The 15,241-nt window shown below is 49.1% G+C and overlaps 1 protein-coding gene across 1 annotated transcript in view; it reads left to right on the forward strand.

Annotated features, from left to right (window-relative positions):
* Positions 1-15,241, forward strand: part of NSMF (NMDA receptor synaptonuclear signaling and neuronal migration factor) — a 49,704-nt gene that overhangs the window by 13,139 nt on the left and 21,324 nt on the right. The window contains 4 exon segments of the mRNA XM_036393813.2: positions 6,586-7,062; positions 12,049-12,124; positions 13,858-13,863; positions 14,515-14,583. Coding sequence (XP_036249706.1) covers positions 6,586-7,062; positions 12,049-12,124; positions 13,858-13,863; positions 14,515-14,583 — 628 coding nt within the window.

Below are 15,241 nucleotides of genomic sequence, written 5' to 3' on the forward strand. Positions count from 1 at the left end.
CTCCTGCTGAACCAGCATGGTTACTGGTTTGCAGCAGGACAAACCAAAGGAGGCAGTTACCTGAAACTGGAAAAACTTCTTTTTAAGCTCAAAAAAGTAATCTTTGTGTCTTCCCTTTGTTTTTTGCATGATGCATGATTTTTCAGTCATCAATGTGAGTGTGTAAGGAGCAAAGCATCCCCAAGCCAAGTGGCAGTGGGGAGGGGTGGCAGGAGCAAAACCATGTTTGTGCCTGTGCTGGGTGTGGAGCCACCACTGGATCAGTCACTTGTGTTTGGAGCCTGGGCTTTGGCTGTCAGTGTGTGTGGAGGGAGCAGCCAGGCACAGAGGAGCTGCCTGATGCTGCCAGAGAGTGGCATGGAGTTAGAGAGACCCCAGGTGAGGCTTCCTAGGTGCTTCAAGCTGAGTAACCTGTGAGCTGAGCTTCCTGTGCCACCAGCAAGTAAAGCTGCAGCTGTGCAGTGCTCTGAGAGGGACATTCCATCTCCTGGGTTTACACTATGGAGCTGCCAGCCCAGCCTGGTTCAGAGTGAGCACCAGGTTGGTTTTTTTCTCTAGAGGATGTTTGTCCTGTCCCAGCAGTGCTGCTGGCTCTGCTCTCAGTCTGTCCCTGTGCTGATGAGGTGGTGGTGGCCTTTTTGGGAAGAGCCCGTGCTCTGGAGGGAGCTGTAGGTGGCCTGAGCTCAGGACAAAGCAAGGATGTGAAATCCCATCTCTGAGGGCTTCAGGTCTCTTCTAGCATCAGCCAGTGCAAGGATGGTGTGGGTGTATCCTGGAACTTGCTGTGGAATCTGTTGTTGCCTTACAGAGGGAACAAAGACGTAGGTCAGGGTGTTACCATGGAGATGCTGGGCCGGTGATGGAGCTGCCACTTGCTCCTTTGGGTCGTGTCTCACAGTAGCAATTTCATCTATTCACATTAATGTTACAGGCCAGACTAAAAGGTTACTCACCTATGAGATGCCAGGTCAATGCTATCTTGAGTTTGTTTGTTTTTGAAGCCCATTTGAGCAGGGGGGACTAATTGGAACCATTTTGTCATAGCTATGTGACCTTCTGGTTTCTCAGAGCAGCTCCCTTCCAGAAGCAGCCTTTGTCTGTTCCCTGTGCAGGTCCTTGTGCACGGTTCAAGAAACACAAGGAGCTGCTGGAGAGGACCAAAGGTGATGAGGGGTCTGGAGCATCTCTCATCTGAGGAGAGACTGCAGGAGCTGGGTCTGGTTAGTCTGGAGCAGAGGGCATCTGATCAGTGCACATAAATATCCCCAAGGGCTGTCAGAGGATGGTGCCATACTCTGCTCAGTGGTGCCAGTGACAGGACAGGGAGCAATGGCCATAAACTAAAACACAACAAGTTCCACCCCAACATGAGGAAGGGAAAAAGAGCCCTGGATCAGGTGCCTGGGGAGGGTGTGGAGTCTCCCTCTCTGGAGACATTCCAAACCCACCTGGACATGTTCCTGTGTCACCTGTTCCAGGTGACCCTGCCTTGGCAGGGACTTGGCCTGGGTGATCTTCAGAGATCCCTTCCAGCCCCAGCTATTCTGTGATTCCATCTACTCATTTGGCTTTGAAGCTACTGCATGCCTGAAATGCCACTGTGACTTTTTTTTTTAATGTTGTATCTTCCATTCTGATATCCCTGCCTCATGCTTCAATAACTTGAACAAAATTCCCGTTTTTCCCATGATTATTTTTTGATCACATTTCAGCCCAGAGCCCAGCAAGGTGGGCTGCCTGTCCTGTGCCAGGGGTCACATTGTTGGGAGAACAGAGCTGGCATGGGGAGAAGCTCTGCATTACATCTCTGAGAGGGAGCAGAGGAGACCAGGACCTGCCAGCACACCTGAGGGGCAGTGACAGGCATGTGGGAGGTCTTGGAGTTGTGATTGCAGGAGAAACTTCTCAGCTGTGCCATTTGAATGGTTGTTATGGGTTTTGCAGCTCTGGCCAGTGCTCCCCTCACTGAGGGAATCAGCTGGATTCCTCCTGGTGCAAGGTAAAAACATCATTAACTTCATTCCTACTTCTTTGAGCAAGGCCCTGTACGTACACCCAAAAACTTTCTATTCATCTTCAGTGACTGTGGCAGTTCTTTGATTTAAAGTTGGAACTTACTTGTCATAAATATCAGGTCCAGAGAGTTCCAGCTGAGGAGAAACAGGGAAGAAAGAACTGTCTCTCTGAATTTTTTTTTGCTGAGATGACAGATGTTCTTTTAATAGGGTTTATCTGGATTCCCCTTTGCCACTTTGCCTCTGATGCTGGAGCGGAGGCTTTAAATCTAAGGTGCTTTAATCATCAGTTTAGCTGCTAAATACAGGAATAAATTTGGAGCTTCTCTCTGTGCCTTGTGGCTGTATGCTGCCTTGATTTATAAACTTCTCATCCCAGGGGGTCACAAGGCAGCCTGCAGCAGACAGGAGTTGGCTCCACAGTTTTGGAAGGGCATCAGTCAGTGGGGGCTGATCCCAGCGTGTTCCAGGCTCTGGAGAAACGTGGTGGCACTGAAAGGAAAATGTGCAAGCCCTTGTCAGTTCCCTAAGTCACAGTGAGTGCTCAAGCTAGGGTTACTGAATGAGAAAGGATGTATTGTAAGTATCTAACACAAATAAATGCTTAATTATCAGGAACTACATGTACTGAGAATGGGGTTCTTTTTTCCCCAAGACACTGCCATTTCCCAACACAGATGTCAGTCTTTGGTCATGCATGTGGCCTGTGTTGGGCAGTGTTGTGGAGAAGGTGAAGAAAGAAATGTCAGACAGGAGCAAGTGAAGCCAAAAAGACAAAAGGTTGTATATTCAAGTACATAATGAGGGGGGTGAGAAGTGGTTTGGCCCTCAGGACTGGATGTCAAACCCTGCTGGGCTTGGTCCAAGTGGGCAGGGAAGTGATGGAAATACCACCTGGATGGTTCTGGTACCAATGGACACACAATCTACAGATCAAGCACCTTGGTCTTCCTTTCACCTTGCTGCTCAGTTCCTTGTGCACAATAAATCCATGTAGAGCAAGAGCCAAGGTAAAAAGAGAACCTGAGGAACCAGATTTATCTGGTCCTAAGTAGCAGTGTGAGACACAGGCATTGCTGCTGAAGGCAGCAGGTGGGGGAGCAGAGCCATTCCCAGGGCAGCTCTGGCACAGCAAGGGCAGGGAGCTGTGCCAGGCTGCCCAGTCACACTGCCAGGGCTGCCATGGCATAGTGAGGGCAGGGAGCTGTGCCAGGCTGCCCAGTCACACTGCCAGGGCTGCCATGGCAGGGGAGGGAGCTGTGCCAGGCTGCCCAGTCACACTGCCAGGGCTGCCATGGCAGGTGAGGGCAGGGAGCTGTGCCAGGCTGCCCAGTCACAGTGCCCAGGGCTGCCATGGCAGGGGAGGGAGCAGCTGGGAGTGGGAGAGGTGGCAAGAGCCACGTGAAAATGAAAAAAGGGAGCAGCAGCTTGAGGTGAGGGTGTTAACAGCAGCCTGCTGCAGCTGACTCCATTGCTGAGCTCCTGTGAGTGTCCCTTGGTTCTCCTCACCCCACGTCCCTGTGGCTCAGCTCTAATCCAGCATTGATTTCTGGACCAGCCTGACTTCTTTCCTAGCAGAAGCAAACTATTAGCCTCAAATGTCTTTGTGGCAACAAGTGCAGTGTTTTGGCACCTGAATCTTGTTCACTGTAAGCACAGGCAAGGGTAACTGGTCACATCTTGGTGTGTGTGACTCATGTATGTGAATGCACAGACTCCTGAAATGGTGTGGATTCTGTTCTACAGGCCAATAATTCATCCATCAATTATGATGGATGTTTGAATCTCTTTTCCTTCCACACTATTTTTTTTGTAGATAATTCTTTATTAACAGCTACTCTTGAATAAAGGTTTGTATTCCCTTGGCATATGAAGTTGCTTCTCCAGTGTATAATTACTGAAGGTGCTAAATTGAATGAAAATGAAGAAGAATTATCCAATTGTTTTACAAAAAGAAAGCACATTGGTGTGGTGGCAGCCCTTTGTAGTGAAAACTCTTACATAAGTACAAGTGAAAACACTTTGAGGAGGGGACAAGTAAGGTAGGAAGAAAGAATTATCCTCACATTTTGCATGCTAGATCAGGTAGGTAGTTTATGTCATATATATCTGGTCAATCCTGCCAGGATTTCAGTAAAAAATTTACTCTTACTTGAAACCAGTCATGGGCCCCTGAAATGTCTGTAAATTTTATGGAGCTGAACAGACCTCACTGCTTATAAAACAGAGATTGGAATTGGTCTCTTTGTTCTTGTGATCATCAGCATTTTCAGGCATATTTTGCTTTGGGGACTTCATTTTTCCATTTAGCCACAGATCCCAGGGCTCAGGAATTCCTGGCTGTCTGAATTCCAGAGCTGTCAGTGTGTGAGTGAAGGTGACACTCCTGTGTGTTCCCTCTGAGGAGGCTGTGCATCTCCCATACAAGTATCAGTTTCAGGAGGAACAGGGGCAGCTGTCAGCCACGATTTTGTGGTGCCTTAAGAAATCGGTAGCGTCACTGTGCCCACACAGATTAGTAAATTTGACAAGTTGAGAAGAGTACTTAGAGCTGGCCTTTGTTTTTAATTTTAAAAATGGTTTGTTTGGCACTATTAGCGAGCACAGATCTTGGCAGATCTCAGGGAGTCTTTGGTGGTGTTTTCCCAAGACATGCCCACTCTAGAGCACGGTTAATCCTGGAGCTGGGGAGGATCTGAGCTGCTGGAGAGCAGATGCAGGGGACCTGCTGCCTCTTGAGGGGGGACACGTGGTTTGAGAGGCTCTGGGGCCTGTGAGCACTCTCTGCACTGTTCTCTGACACTGTAGCCTGCAGGTGGGTACAGACTTTGGGATGACAGCCTGTGGAACATCTTCTTCCACTGGAATGGCCCTTATTGTCCATCAGGCTCCTCTTGGAGCAGGTGCAAATGTCCACATTGACCATGGGGCACAGTAGAGCCCTGCCAGCCTTTCACACTCTCTGGGCACTACCCCTCACTACACCTGGACATGGATTTTTGACTTCATGTGAAGCCTGGACAGAGCATCAGCTGCAGGTTCAAAAGGCTCAGCTCTTTCTTCAGGACTCCTAGAAGTGTCCTCCTGGCCAGCTCCAGTATCCAGAGACTGTGAGGAGACAAATGAAAGGAAACCTGACTTGTGTCAGCCTGAACAGCCCTGACAGTCACTTCTTGAGCAGAGTGGCCAGAGACTGATTTATTTCCTAGTGGTGCTGGAGGAAGTTGTATCTCAAGCAGAAAAATGAGACAAGGGTGAGACCCTGTACCAGTACTAACTCAGTTCTGGTTGCAAGCAGAGCAGGGGGAGAGGCCCTTGGCAATGTGAGCGTTTTCCAGGATGGATTTCAGATTCAAAAGCTGACTGTGCATGGCCTCAGCTTGGGAGGGCTCCTCTCAGAGGGGCACGGGAGCACTTCATGGGCAGCAGAATGTGGCAGCAGTGAAAGGTCTGTGTTACACACATACACACAAAGTCTGTGTTACACACATTCTTGTCCAGAGGTCGTTCTCCTCTTCCTCCTTCACTTCATGGCTGGTTGCAAGGTAGCCAAGCCTTCAAATTGTGGATGAGTTCTTCCAGGTCATGACTTGGTAGCTGAAGAAGTTATGTTCCATAAATATCTACTGAAGCAAAGGCTTGGGTTTGCTTTCTGCCTCTGTTTTAAGTGCTTCTGTCTGTGCTGGACACTAATGATTTCATTTTTTGGGTAGCAGTCACATAAATAATGCCTTCCCTGCTGAGCCTTTTTGCCAGTCCCTGAGCTGCTTCCCATCTGAAGGGAAGTGTAAGAGGTAATTAACAGCCACTTGAAAAAGGATTAGCAGGTGGGTGGGAGCTACTGTTGGGTTCATGCATGGAATTGCCATGGAAATGCTGAGATTTCCTGGCACTCCATCCAGTGTGTGGGCTCCAAAGATAGTTGCACTCATGGGCCTCTCTCCTTTGGATCTTCCTACCCTGCAAAGGGAGCGGCTGTGTTTTCTTCCAGGACAGCTCCCACGGGCTGAGCCCTGGCCATCTGTGAGACCAGGGGGGTGCTGTGCTGCAGCTGCCAGCTGAAGCCTTGCTGCATCTCTTTCATGTCAAACCACCTGGCAGAAAATCAGGAGGAAAAAAAGCCAAACAAACCTTGTTGGTTTGCCCCTTTGCCAGTGTTCTGAAAGAACTTAATGCACCAAACACTCAGAGTTTGGCACTTGGAGAAGGTGGTGCTGGTCCTTGTCCTGCAGACTGTCACCAGCTCTGTAGCCCTCGTGTGGCTGAGCAGGGCTGCAGCTGAGCCAGGGCTGTCTTGCATGGCAGTTTTTTCAGGCTGTGCAATGAGACCTGTATTTGCTGCTAGAGTTGTTGGGTGGCCACACATGTTTAAAATATTGGGCCTCTCTGTGAGAAATATCTCTCATTTCAGTGCCTGCTCTGGAGTTTTAGAAGGTGGTGATGGGCACATGTTCATCTGAAACGGGGACCTCCTGTGTCTGTCTCCCCTACACAGCAGCAGCAAAGAGTCTCCTGGATTTGCCAGTGTCTGTGTGGCTTTGCTTTAAGGAAAACATGCCTTTTGTTTCAGATCACCTGCTAGCAGACTCCTACATCGGGCAGGAGGACTCCCCTGAGATGCAGCAGGTGGCCCAGAACAAGCGCAGGCTCTCGGTCATCTCGGACGGCAAATTCGAGAGGAGCTTCACCGAGGAGCAGGCGGAGAAGCTGCCGAGCGAGGGCCCCAAGCCACGAGTCTACACCATCTCTGGGGAGAGGCCAATGCTGTCAGAGCACGAGAACGACAGCATGGAGCTGGTGGTGATGAAGGGAGCTGCCCACGAGGAGTGTCACCATGGGCACCACGCGCACGGCGCCGCCGGCTCGCACGGCGTCCGGCACTGCAAGGCCTGGCCCAGCGGCCGCCAGGGCTCCAAGGAGTGCCCCAACTGCTCCAGGCTGGCTGCCCCTTCCCAGCAGTCCATTGAGCTGGAGCAGCACCCACCTGGTGAGGCTGGGTGGCACAGGAAAAGGCTGGAGAGGATGTACAGTGTGGATCGAGTGTCTGGTAAGTGACTGCTGGCTTGTTGTTGTTGTATTGAGGATGGGTGAATAAAGTGATCTATAGACTCTAAGGTCTCAGAAGGTAAAATGCAAAGTTTACTAGAAACTACACTTTTTTTATAGACTGTCCTGGTTTAGGGCAAATTTGGGAGAAAACCTCCAAAGGGCCCCTCCAGAAAGCAAACCCACACAGCCACTCCCCCCAACCGGTTTGGGAAGGATTCCTTGGAGACAAGTGGAAAGAACCTGTTTATTTAACAGGCACAGCACCCCCAGCACACAAAATGAACAATACCAGGTGACACCACTCTGTCACCGCTCTGAAATGATGACAAATTCAGAAAGTCTCTCCTGGGGGTGGTCACTCTGCTCTCAGTCCCTCCTGTGCTGGGGCAGCTGCTGCAGCCACAAGGTGCAAACTCTCGGTGTTTGCCAGGTCCCAGTCCGGAGCAGGTTCGAGTAGGTCCAAAAAAGGGAAAGGAGAAACAGTCCAGGAAGAAATTTGGACTGTTTACCTAAACTAACTAATGAGCAGAAGCAAGAGTGAGAGCAAAAGCAAAAAGCAAAAGCAAAAAAGCAAAAGCAGCACCATGCACTGCCCTGTCTGTGTGTCCCACCAGCCGTGGGGGAGCGGCTGAGAGCAAAACCAAAACAAAACTTTCACTCTTCAGAGCCAGTCTTGAAGGCACAGAACATAACATCCAGCATAAACAGAACACAGGAATGGGGATACAGCATCAGAACGTCACCCTAGGACATTGACAGTTACAATAAAGGTGGACTTGATTGGTTTTTAATTAATATTATTCACACTATTGGTTAATTAGGAGCCACACCCTTCTTGTAAACATTTTACAATTAACAACACGTTTGAAACACCAGCTGCAGGATTGTTTTAATTCTTTCTCTGAGCTTTCTCAAAATTTCCCAGAGGAATGTCTGGGAAAGTTTATCTGCCTGTCCCTCTGACCAGACTGTCAGCCACCACACCAGGTGACACAAAAGGTGACACCCATCTCATCCCAGCACAGGGGTTTTGATCCAGGGCCCTTCTGGTACTGTGAGGCAGCATTCCTGGAAAGGGATTGTCAAAGGAGGAGTTTGCAATAAGCTGAGCTCAGTTGGAGGCCAGCTCATCCTAGCTCCTGGTCATCAGAGGCTGCTCTGGGTGGTTTTCATGGCTCCTTTTCTGTGGAGGAAGAGTAAAAGAGGAAGGACTTGGTCAAAACCCTGCATCCATGCTCACCCCAGAGGCAGTTCAGAGCAGGATCCTCTCTCTGCCTCTTGCTGGGCAGGGGAAATCTTTATGAACTGCTTCTGTGAGAGCCTCAGGTTATGGTGTTCTGTACTTTGGTGTGTTCCCAAAATTCTTGTTTGCAGGGCTGGATGCCACTCATGTAGTGCCACCTCATGGGCTTCCTACAAATATTAGCAAATAACATAGTGTTGGACTCTTTCCCTCCTTTCTTCCTTGCTTAATGTTCTCTCAATTACAAGAGTGCTTGTAATTATTCCATTCCATCAAAAAAAAGGTCTTTACAAACTGAACCATTAATCAAATATATGTCACAGTCTGTGTGCTTTGAATTATAAGCTGATGTGCAGTCCATCTTTGCCTGTATGTGGCTGGCAAAGAGTCTGGCCTAATTTGTCTGATTTTTTCTGTAAACACATATCAAGGCATTTAGAGCAGAGAGTCTGGCCAGGAAAGGTCAGGCTTTTCTCCTTGAAAAGAAACTGTGTATAAGGACTGTGCAGATCAAACTGTTCAGCTTCCCTGGGTTCAGAGTTTTCTGATAAATACTGCAGTGATGTTTACCACAGGTCAAATCACCTAAGGTTTGGGTCCTGGACCATGTTTTCATGCCTAGACAGCTGAAATTATGTGGCTACATGAATATATTACTTAAACTGAATAATAGTAATGAAAAAATAGCTGATTATGAAATGTGTGGGAAAACTGCAGCCCCCTGAAATCCTGTGCATGATTTTTAAGCATCGTTCCTCTATTCCCTGGGACTTTTTGGGATTCACATCAGACACTGCATGTGCCCCATGTGAGCTCCTGTGAAGAAAATGAGCTTTATCCCAGCCCAAACCAGCACACCTGGACAAATCAGAATTGCACTGTGGGACTGAGGGAAGTTACTTGTTACAGAAGCAAGGGAAAGCTCCACAGCATTAATGGAGGAGTTTAACTCCTCACAGCTGGAGCTGTGTTTGCTGGAATCCTGTGCTGGCAATTCCTGCAGGGAAATGCTGTTGCTGGGCCTTGGAATTCAGTATCTGTTTTCAGCCAGGCAGCCATTTTCATTGGGGCCAGTCATCAGTGTGGGGTGGAGATTGGTCTGTCTGAAAAAGTGTCAGAATAGTCACTTAAATGAGAGCAAAGTGGCCAGTGCAGGACCTGTGGATGCCCCCTTGGGCATTCCATGTTTCAGCAGCTCCCCTGGGTGCTCATCTCAAGCCTCTGGGTCCTGACATGTGTGGCTGCACAGGCAGGGCTGTGTCCCCAAGCCCAATTTCCATCCCAGCACTGGCACCATGGAAGGAGAGTTCCCTCAGCTTGGTCTTATTTGCACTCTCTATCCAAGTGCTGCCACTCAGATAATCCCAGAACTGAACAGCAAAGTGCCACAGGTTACAGAATTCCCTGGCACGTCCTTCCTGCCTGGCTAGCAGGGAAAGGGAGCAGTGGAGGCAGGAGAGGCTGATTTCCCCAGGGCTCACCTGACAGTGCTGCTTCTGTTTGCATCCACATGACAAGTTTGTGCTGCAAACCAACCCTTATGGCAGCCAGGCCCCAGTGGCATCACTGAATATGGGTTTGGATGCTGAGTCTCTGATGCCTGACACCGTTCAGGGGAGCACAAGCTGTCATCTCCTGGGCTGCTCCCAGCATCTGATGCAGACACACAGACTGTGGACAGAGGTGCTGGGGTTTGGGTGCAGTGGGAAGTGGCTGGAGATGCTGGATGGTGGTGGTGTCCCTCCAGTCCCTCCAGTCTTACCAGGCCCCTGGCTCCTCCACTGTTTCCTCCCAGTTGATGGTGAAAGGAAAGGAGAACAAGCTGCTCTGCCTGGCCAGAAAGGATGTGCTGCCTGCTCCTGGCAGCAACAGCCATGCCCATGGTCTGAATTTTCATTTGGTGAGTGAGCTCTGGAACTGAGCTGCACTGCCCAGTCCCCACCTGCAAGCTCCTCTGCTGATGTTCTACCCTCTGAAGGGTCCCAAATCCTTTATTCCACATTGAGTGCTGTGTGGAGGGCAGGGATATTGTTCCTAAGTGAACTCCAGTCTATGAGAAAAGGAGAGAAAGCTCCCAGTGATAGGCAGGCAAAGCCTCCTAAGGGTGTATTAGCTGTTGTTCATAAGCTCTGCTTTGAACCAAAGCCTGTGGCTTAAAAGCTGTAAAACACATGAAGAGACTGTCAGTCCTTTGAGATGAGCAGTCCCTGAGAAGCCTAAACAGAATTGTTGGCTAAAAAGGAATTTGTACAACTTCTCCTTCAGCACTTCTGTGGGTTGGAGGCTTCAAACAAGTAACTCATTTACAGTCTGAGTTGTTCTGCTTTGCTTGTGTCTCTGTGTTTTGGAGGAGAGCAGATTTTGGGACTGCAGCAGAAGTCTTTAGCATACTGGAATGCAGTTTCATTTAACATCTATATTTCCTTGGAGTGCCTTTAAACAAGACTTGACGTAAACTGTGAGCTGAGAAGGAGTGTCTGCTACAGCTTTCTATAGATTTTTTGGAAGCTGCATTTCAAAGGAAGGCTCCCCAGCTGCAGTTAGCATTTTTTGCATCTGTAATTGCAGCCACTTTCTGTACTTTCAGGGAATAATCTGTAGGATATAATGATCTGAACAAAACATTTGGTAAGATGGCTGGTCTGTAGTAATTATGCCTGCAGTGGGCATGTGGAGTTTGACTGGGCTTGGGCCAGGGAAAGTGAATTAAAAAATACCTTGACAATGCCAGAATATGAAATATTATCAGATCTGAAGACTTGAATGACTGAAGCAAGACACAATCAGCAACATGAGGCAAGGCATTAGGCAAGGGAGTCACAAATTGGATGAGAAGCAAGATGAAAAATCAGATAGCCCCAGCCCCAGGAATCCAGTTCACTGAGCTCTCTCAAGTGTTGTGGCAGTGGATTTCAGTACCCCTCTGATTCCCTGCCTGCCTGACTCCACCCTGAGAGTTCTCAGCAGGAGCTGCTGCTTGGGCAGGTTCCTCTCCTGGTCACCACACACATAATTGGTGACTTTTTTATTTTGCTTTTTGTCTTAGTGGTCACTCAGTGAAGGTGATGCAGTGTTCTGATGCCCTGGAAATAGGAAAAAAACCCCACAATTGGTACCCACAATTGGGTAGGGCAGTTTACAAAGAGAGGTGACTACATCAGCTCAGGTACCTGCAGGTTGTGGAGCTGATGGGTGCTTTGACTTCCAAACCAGGGGAACTCCTGAAGGCCAAGTCACCAGGAGCAGGTGTGAGAGGGGTTTATTGAAACTTCAGTGGCAGAAAAAAAGAGGATATTTCAGGCTTACTGTTCTGAGTGGAAGGTAAATGCTTTTCATCTTCTACTGGGCTGTATCAGAAAGAACTGGAGGAATGGGACAGTTTCAATCAATGATATAAAGGAAAAGGCAGAGACAGGAAAATGCTTTTAATGAAAAATGTTTCTTTTCCCTGTTTTTTTTTCCCTAGTTCAAATGTCAGTTCTGTAATTCCTGGATTATTCTAATCTCCAATTTTTAAGATAGAGCTTTTATTCTTCACTTAGTAGCCTGATAGACAGGCTTAGCAGGAATGTACAGAACACTCAGTGGCAGTGTGCAATTCTATGAGGAGGATGAGACTTGAACTGTTCAGTCAGGGCAGGATGCTGAAGGAAAGTCCTGAGAGAAGGAGCCTGGGGAGGAAATGGGGCTGTCTGAAGGGTGTCTGTGCCTGCTGGGTGCTCAGCTCTCTCTCTCTTGCAGATGATGTCCCCATACGAACCTGGTTCCCAAAGGAGAACCTCTTCAGTTTTCACACTGCTACCACAACTATGCAAGCGTAAGTGCAACCACTGCTGTGGCTTTTGTTCTGCATCTCAGGGTCTGGACCTGCTCAAAACCCAGAGCCTGGAGCAGGAGTTGTGTGTTTGGCATCACTGTTCAGGGATAAGAGAGAAACTTGTCTCTTGTTATTTTCTTTCCTACTCACTATTCTTCTCTACTGCTCTCATTTGTTTGGTTTTACCTTCTTTAACTCCTCGGGCTACCCTGTTCTTCTCTGTTCCCTGATTTTGTCTGTGACACTGTGGCCTGGCTGCCTCTGCAGAGCAAGGCCCCTGTGGGTCACCAGCTGGGACCCTCCACCAGCTGCTTCTGCTGCACACACCTCCCAAGGGAAGGGTATTCCAGGCTTGCCCTGCATCCCTCACTCCCCAGAGGTGCCTTCCTCTGGGGTAAGGAAGCCCTGCAGCTCTGCACGTGTGAAAAAGTGTCAGTAAAATCCCTGCAAAGTATGAAGGGGTGTGAGTTAGGAGGAGCCTCTCCCTCCACACTCCATGCAGGCTCATGGGTGCTGAGTTTGGGAGGAGGCAGCTCTCAAAGGGCTCAGGAGAGTGAGGGAAGCCTTGTCTCCAGGTTCTGCCAGCTTGCCAGGGAGTGCTGCCTTCCTGCTTTCGAGTATTTCCCACCTGACTGGAAAACCAAGGCAAGCAGAGAGGAAAACAAGATGCTGTTCTGCCTTCCAAGGCCCTTCCCCAGCCTTGTCACCTTTTTCCTGTGTGTTTCTTCCAATGTCTGGGACACTCTCAGCCCTCTGGCTCTGGTTTCTTCTTGTCTAATCTGGTGTCCTTTTTGTACTCTTGTTTCTCTGACATTTCTTCTTTCCCTTGTGCTTTTCCTTCCCCAAATCCTGGAGAGGCTGGTTATTTCTCTTGGGATAACCCAGACTGGACCAGACCTGGAAGGATTCATGCAGGGAGGGCTGGATCTGGAGTTGAGGAGTGGGATAGCTGCATCCCCCAGAAAAAAACATTTAAAAGATATTGGCTGATAACAGTCAATGGTATTTCACAGTTCTGATCTGACCCACAAACCATCAGCAAAATCAGCACATTTGGACACAGCCTTTGCTGCCTGAGTTTGTATTTTCTGTGCAGATTTGTTGCAGGATGATGGCCCATGGCTGGGCTTGCAATGCTTGAAGGCCATTGTGGGATTGGTTTGGGGAATGGTGCCCTGAGGGAACCATGGAGGAGCACAAGTCCCTTGGTAGATGTGGCTCCTTGGTTAACATTTCTGGAGCTTCTGTGCTGCCTCTAGAAGTGACACAGAAACTCCTCCAGAAGTCCCCAGAGTGCAGGGGTGGCTCTCCAGGTGCCCTTGGCCCCTGCTCCAGTGTTTTCAACCCACTGTGCTCGCTCCCTTCATGGAGCAGGCAGCATGAGCCAGCTTCAGCAGTGTTTGCCATGGTGGGAGCAGCTCTCCCTGCTCCAGGAGCTCGTGGTTCTGCAGCCTGACAGGCCACACTCAGCTCTTGTACATCTGCACAGTCTCTGGGTCTGTGTGGAGCTCACTTTGCATCCAAGCCACATGTCAGCCCTGCCCCAGGGAGGATTAAGCTCAGTCAAGGAGGAGTCTCACCACTGAGAAATGTTTAATTTAAAAAGCAATTTCCTTCCACCTAACAAGATATATTCCTTCTGGAGTGAAAATTCCCTTAGAACTCTGGCAGGGACTGAGCACTAATAAATTCCTCTTTTCTCTCTTTTTCTCTGCATCTCCTGGAATCTCTAGCATCTCGTAAGTATAATCTTATTTTTTTTATTTCCTTGTCTGTTGTTGTGTCCTAGCTAAGCTCTCCTCTCCTGTCCATCATATTCACTTGTGCTTTCCCTGTGCTAGGGGCTGTCTGTCAGCTGGCTGGAGCTTAGGTGGCTACACCTGGTAGGCCTACATGGATCCCACCAAACCATCCTCATCCTCTGAGTGCAGCCCTTAGTCGCTGGCACACTTTGTCCCTCTTGATGCTGGTGTGCAGAGAGAGTGTGGCTGCAGCTCCAAGGTCCTTTCTGCAGAGCAGGGATGGTGGGTGCTCCTTTGGGCCACGTTCTGATGTTTGAGGAGCAGCCCAGGGATGGTGGGTGCTCCTTTGGGCCACGTTCTGATGTTTGAGGAGCAGCCCAGGGATGGTGGGTGCTCCTTTGGGCCACGTTCTGATGTTTGAGGAGCAGCCCAGGGATGGTGGATGCTCCTTTGGGCCACGTTCTGATGTTTGAGGAGCAGCCCAGAGGAGTGAGGAGCTGTGGTCTGAGTGCCCTGACCCACACGTGGTGCTGCCCAGCCCCCTGGGCAGCTCAGCCTCTGTTGTCTGCCCAGAGCTTCCCTCTGTGTGTCCCTTGTCCTCTCCACTTCCAAGCTGGACTTGGTTAATGGCTTGCCATGGTTTCCCAGGGCGTTCAGGGGCTACGCAGAGAGGAAGAGACGGAAACGAGAGAATGATTCTGCAGCTCTTATCCAGAGGTAGGGCCCGTCCCCACAGCTGTCACCTGCTGTTGCATGGGCCCTTGGGGTCACTGCTGAACCCTGGTGCCGTTGACCGTGGCTGTCCCTGTCTCTGTGCTGTCCTGGGGACACTGGCAGTGGCTCTGCTGGAGCTGTGGAGGTGAATGATGCTCAGGATAGCTGATCTCCATCTTCTTAAAGAACACTGTCAAGTTGCTTTTAGCATTCCACATGATCTGTACCTCAGGCAGAAAAATACATACTTAAAAAATTAAAGATGCAATTTCCCCATTCCAACTTGGAATTTCGTATCATCACAGAATGGTTTGGATTGGAAGAAAACTAAATTATGATCTAGTTCCAACTCCCTTGCCACAGGCAGGAATTTGTTTGAGGTTAGATGAATACTGTACGTGCTGTTGCTGCATGTACAAATGCACCTCAAAAATCTGAGACCTAGGCAAAACTGACATCTCTAGTGACCAGAAGTCTATTTTTAAGTCTTTTTTTTTCAGTAATGGAAGGGAAATAAAAGTGGATGAGGACTGATTCCTTGTCCAGGTATTACAGAAAGGCCTAGTTTTCTTCTGCAGCCTTCCTATGGCACATCATTTACTCACAGTAGGAATCAGAACTGGTTTGGTTTTTTAAATGTACCAAGAGTTGTGGCAGCCTA

The sequence above is a fragment of the Molothrus ater genome, chromosome 20 (genome assembly GCF_012460135.2).
Source record: "Molothrus ater isolate BHLD 08-10-18 breed brown headed cowbird chromosome 20, BPBGC_Mater_1.1, whole genome shotgun sequence".
In the NCBI taxonomy this organism is placed as follows: domain Eukaryota; kingdom Metazoa; phylum Chordata; class Aves; order Passeriformes; family Icteridae; genus Molothrus; species Molothrus ater.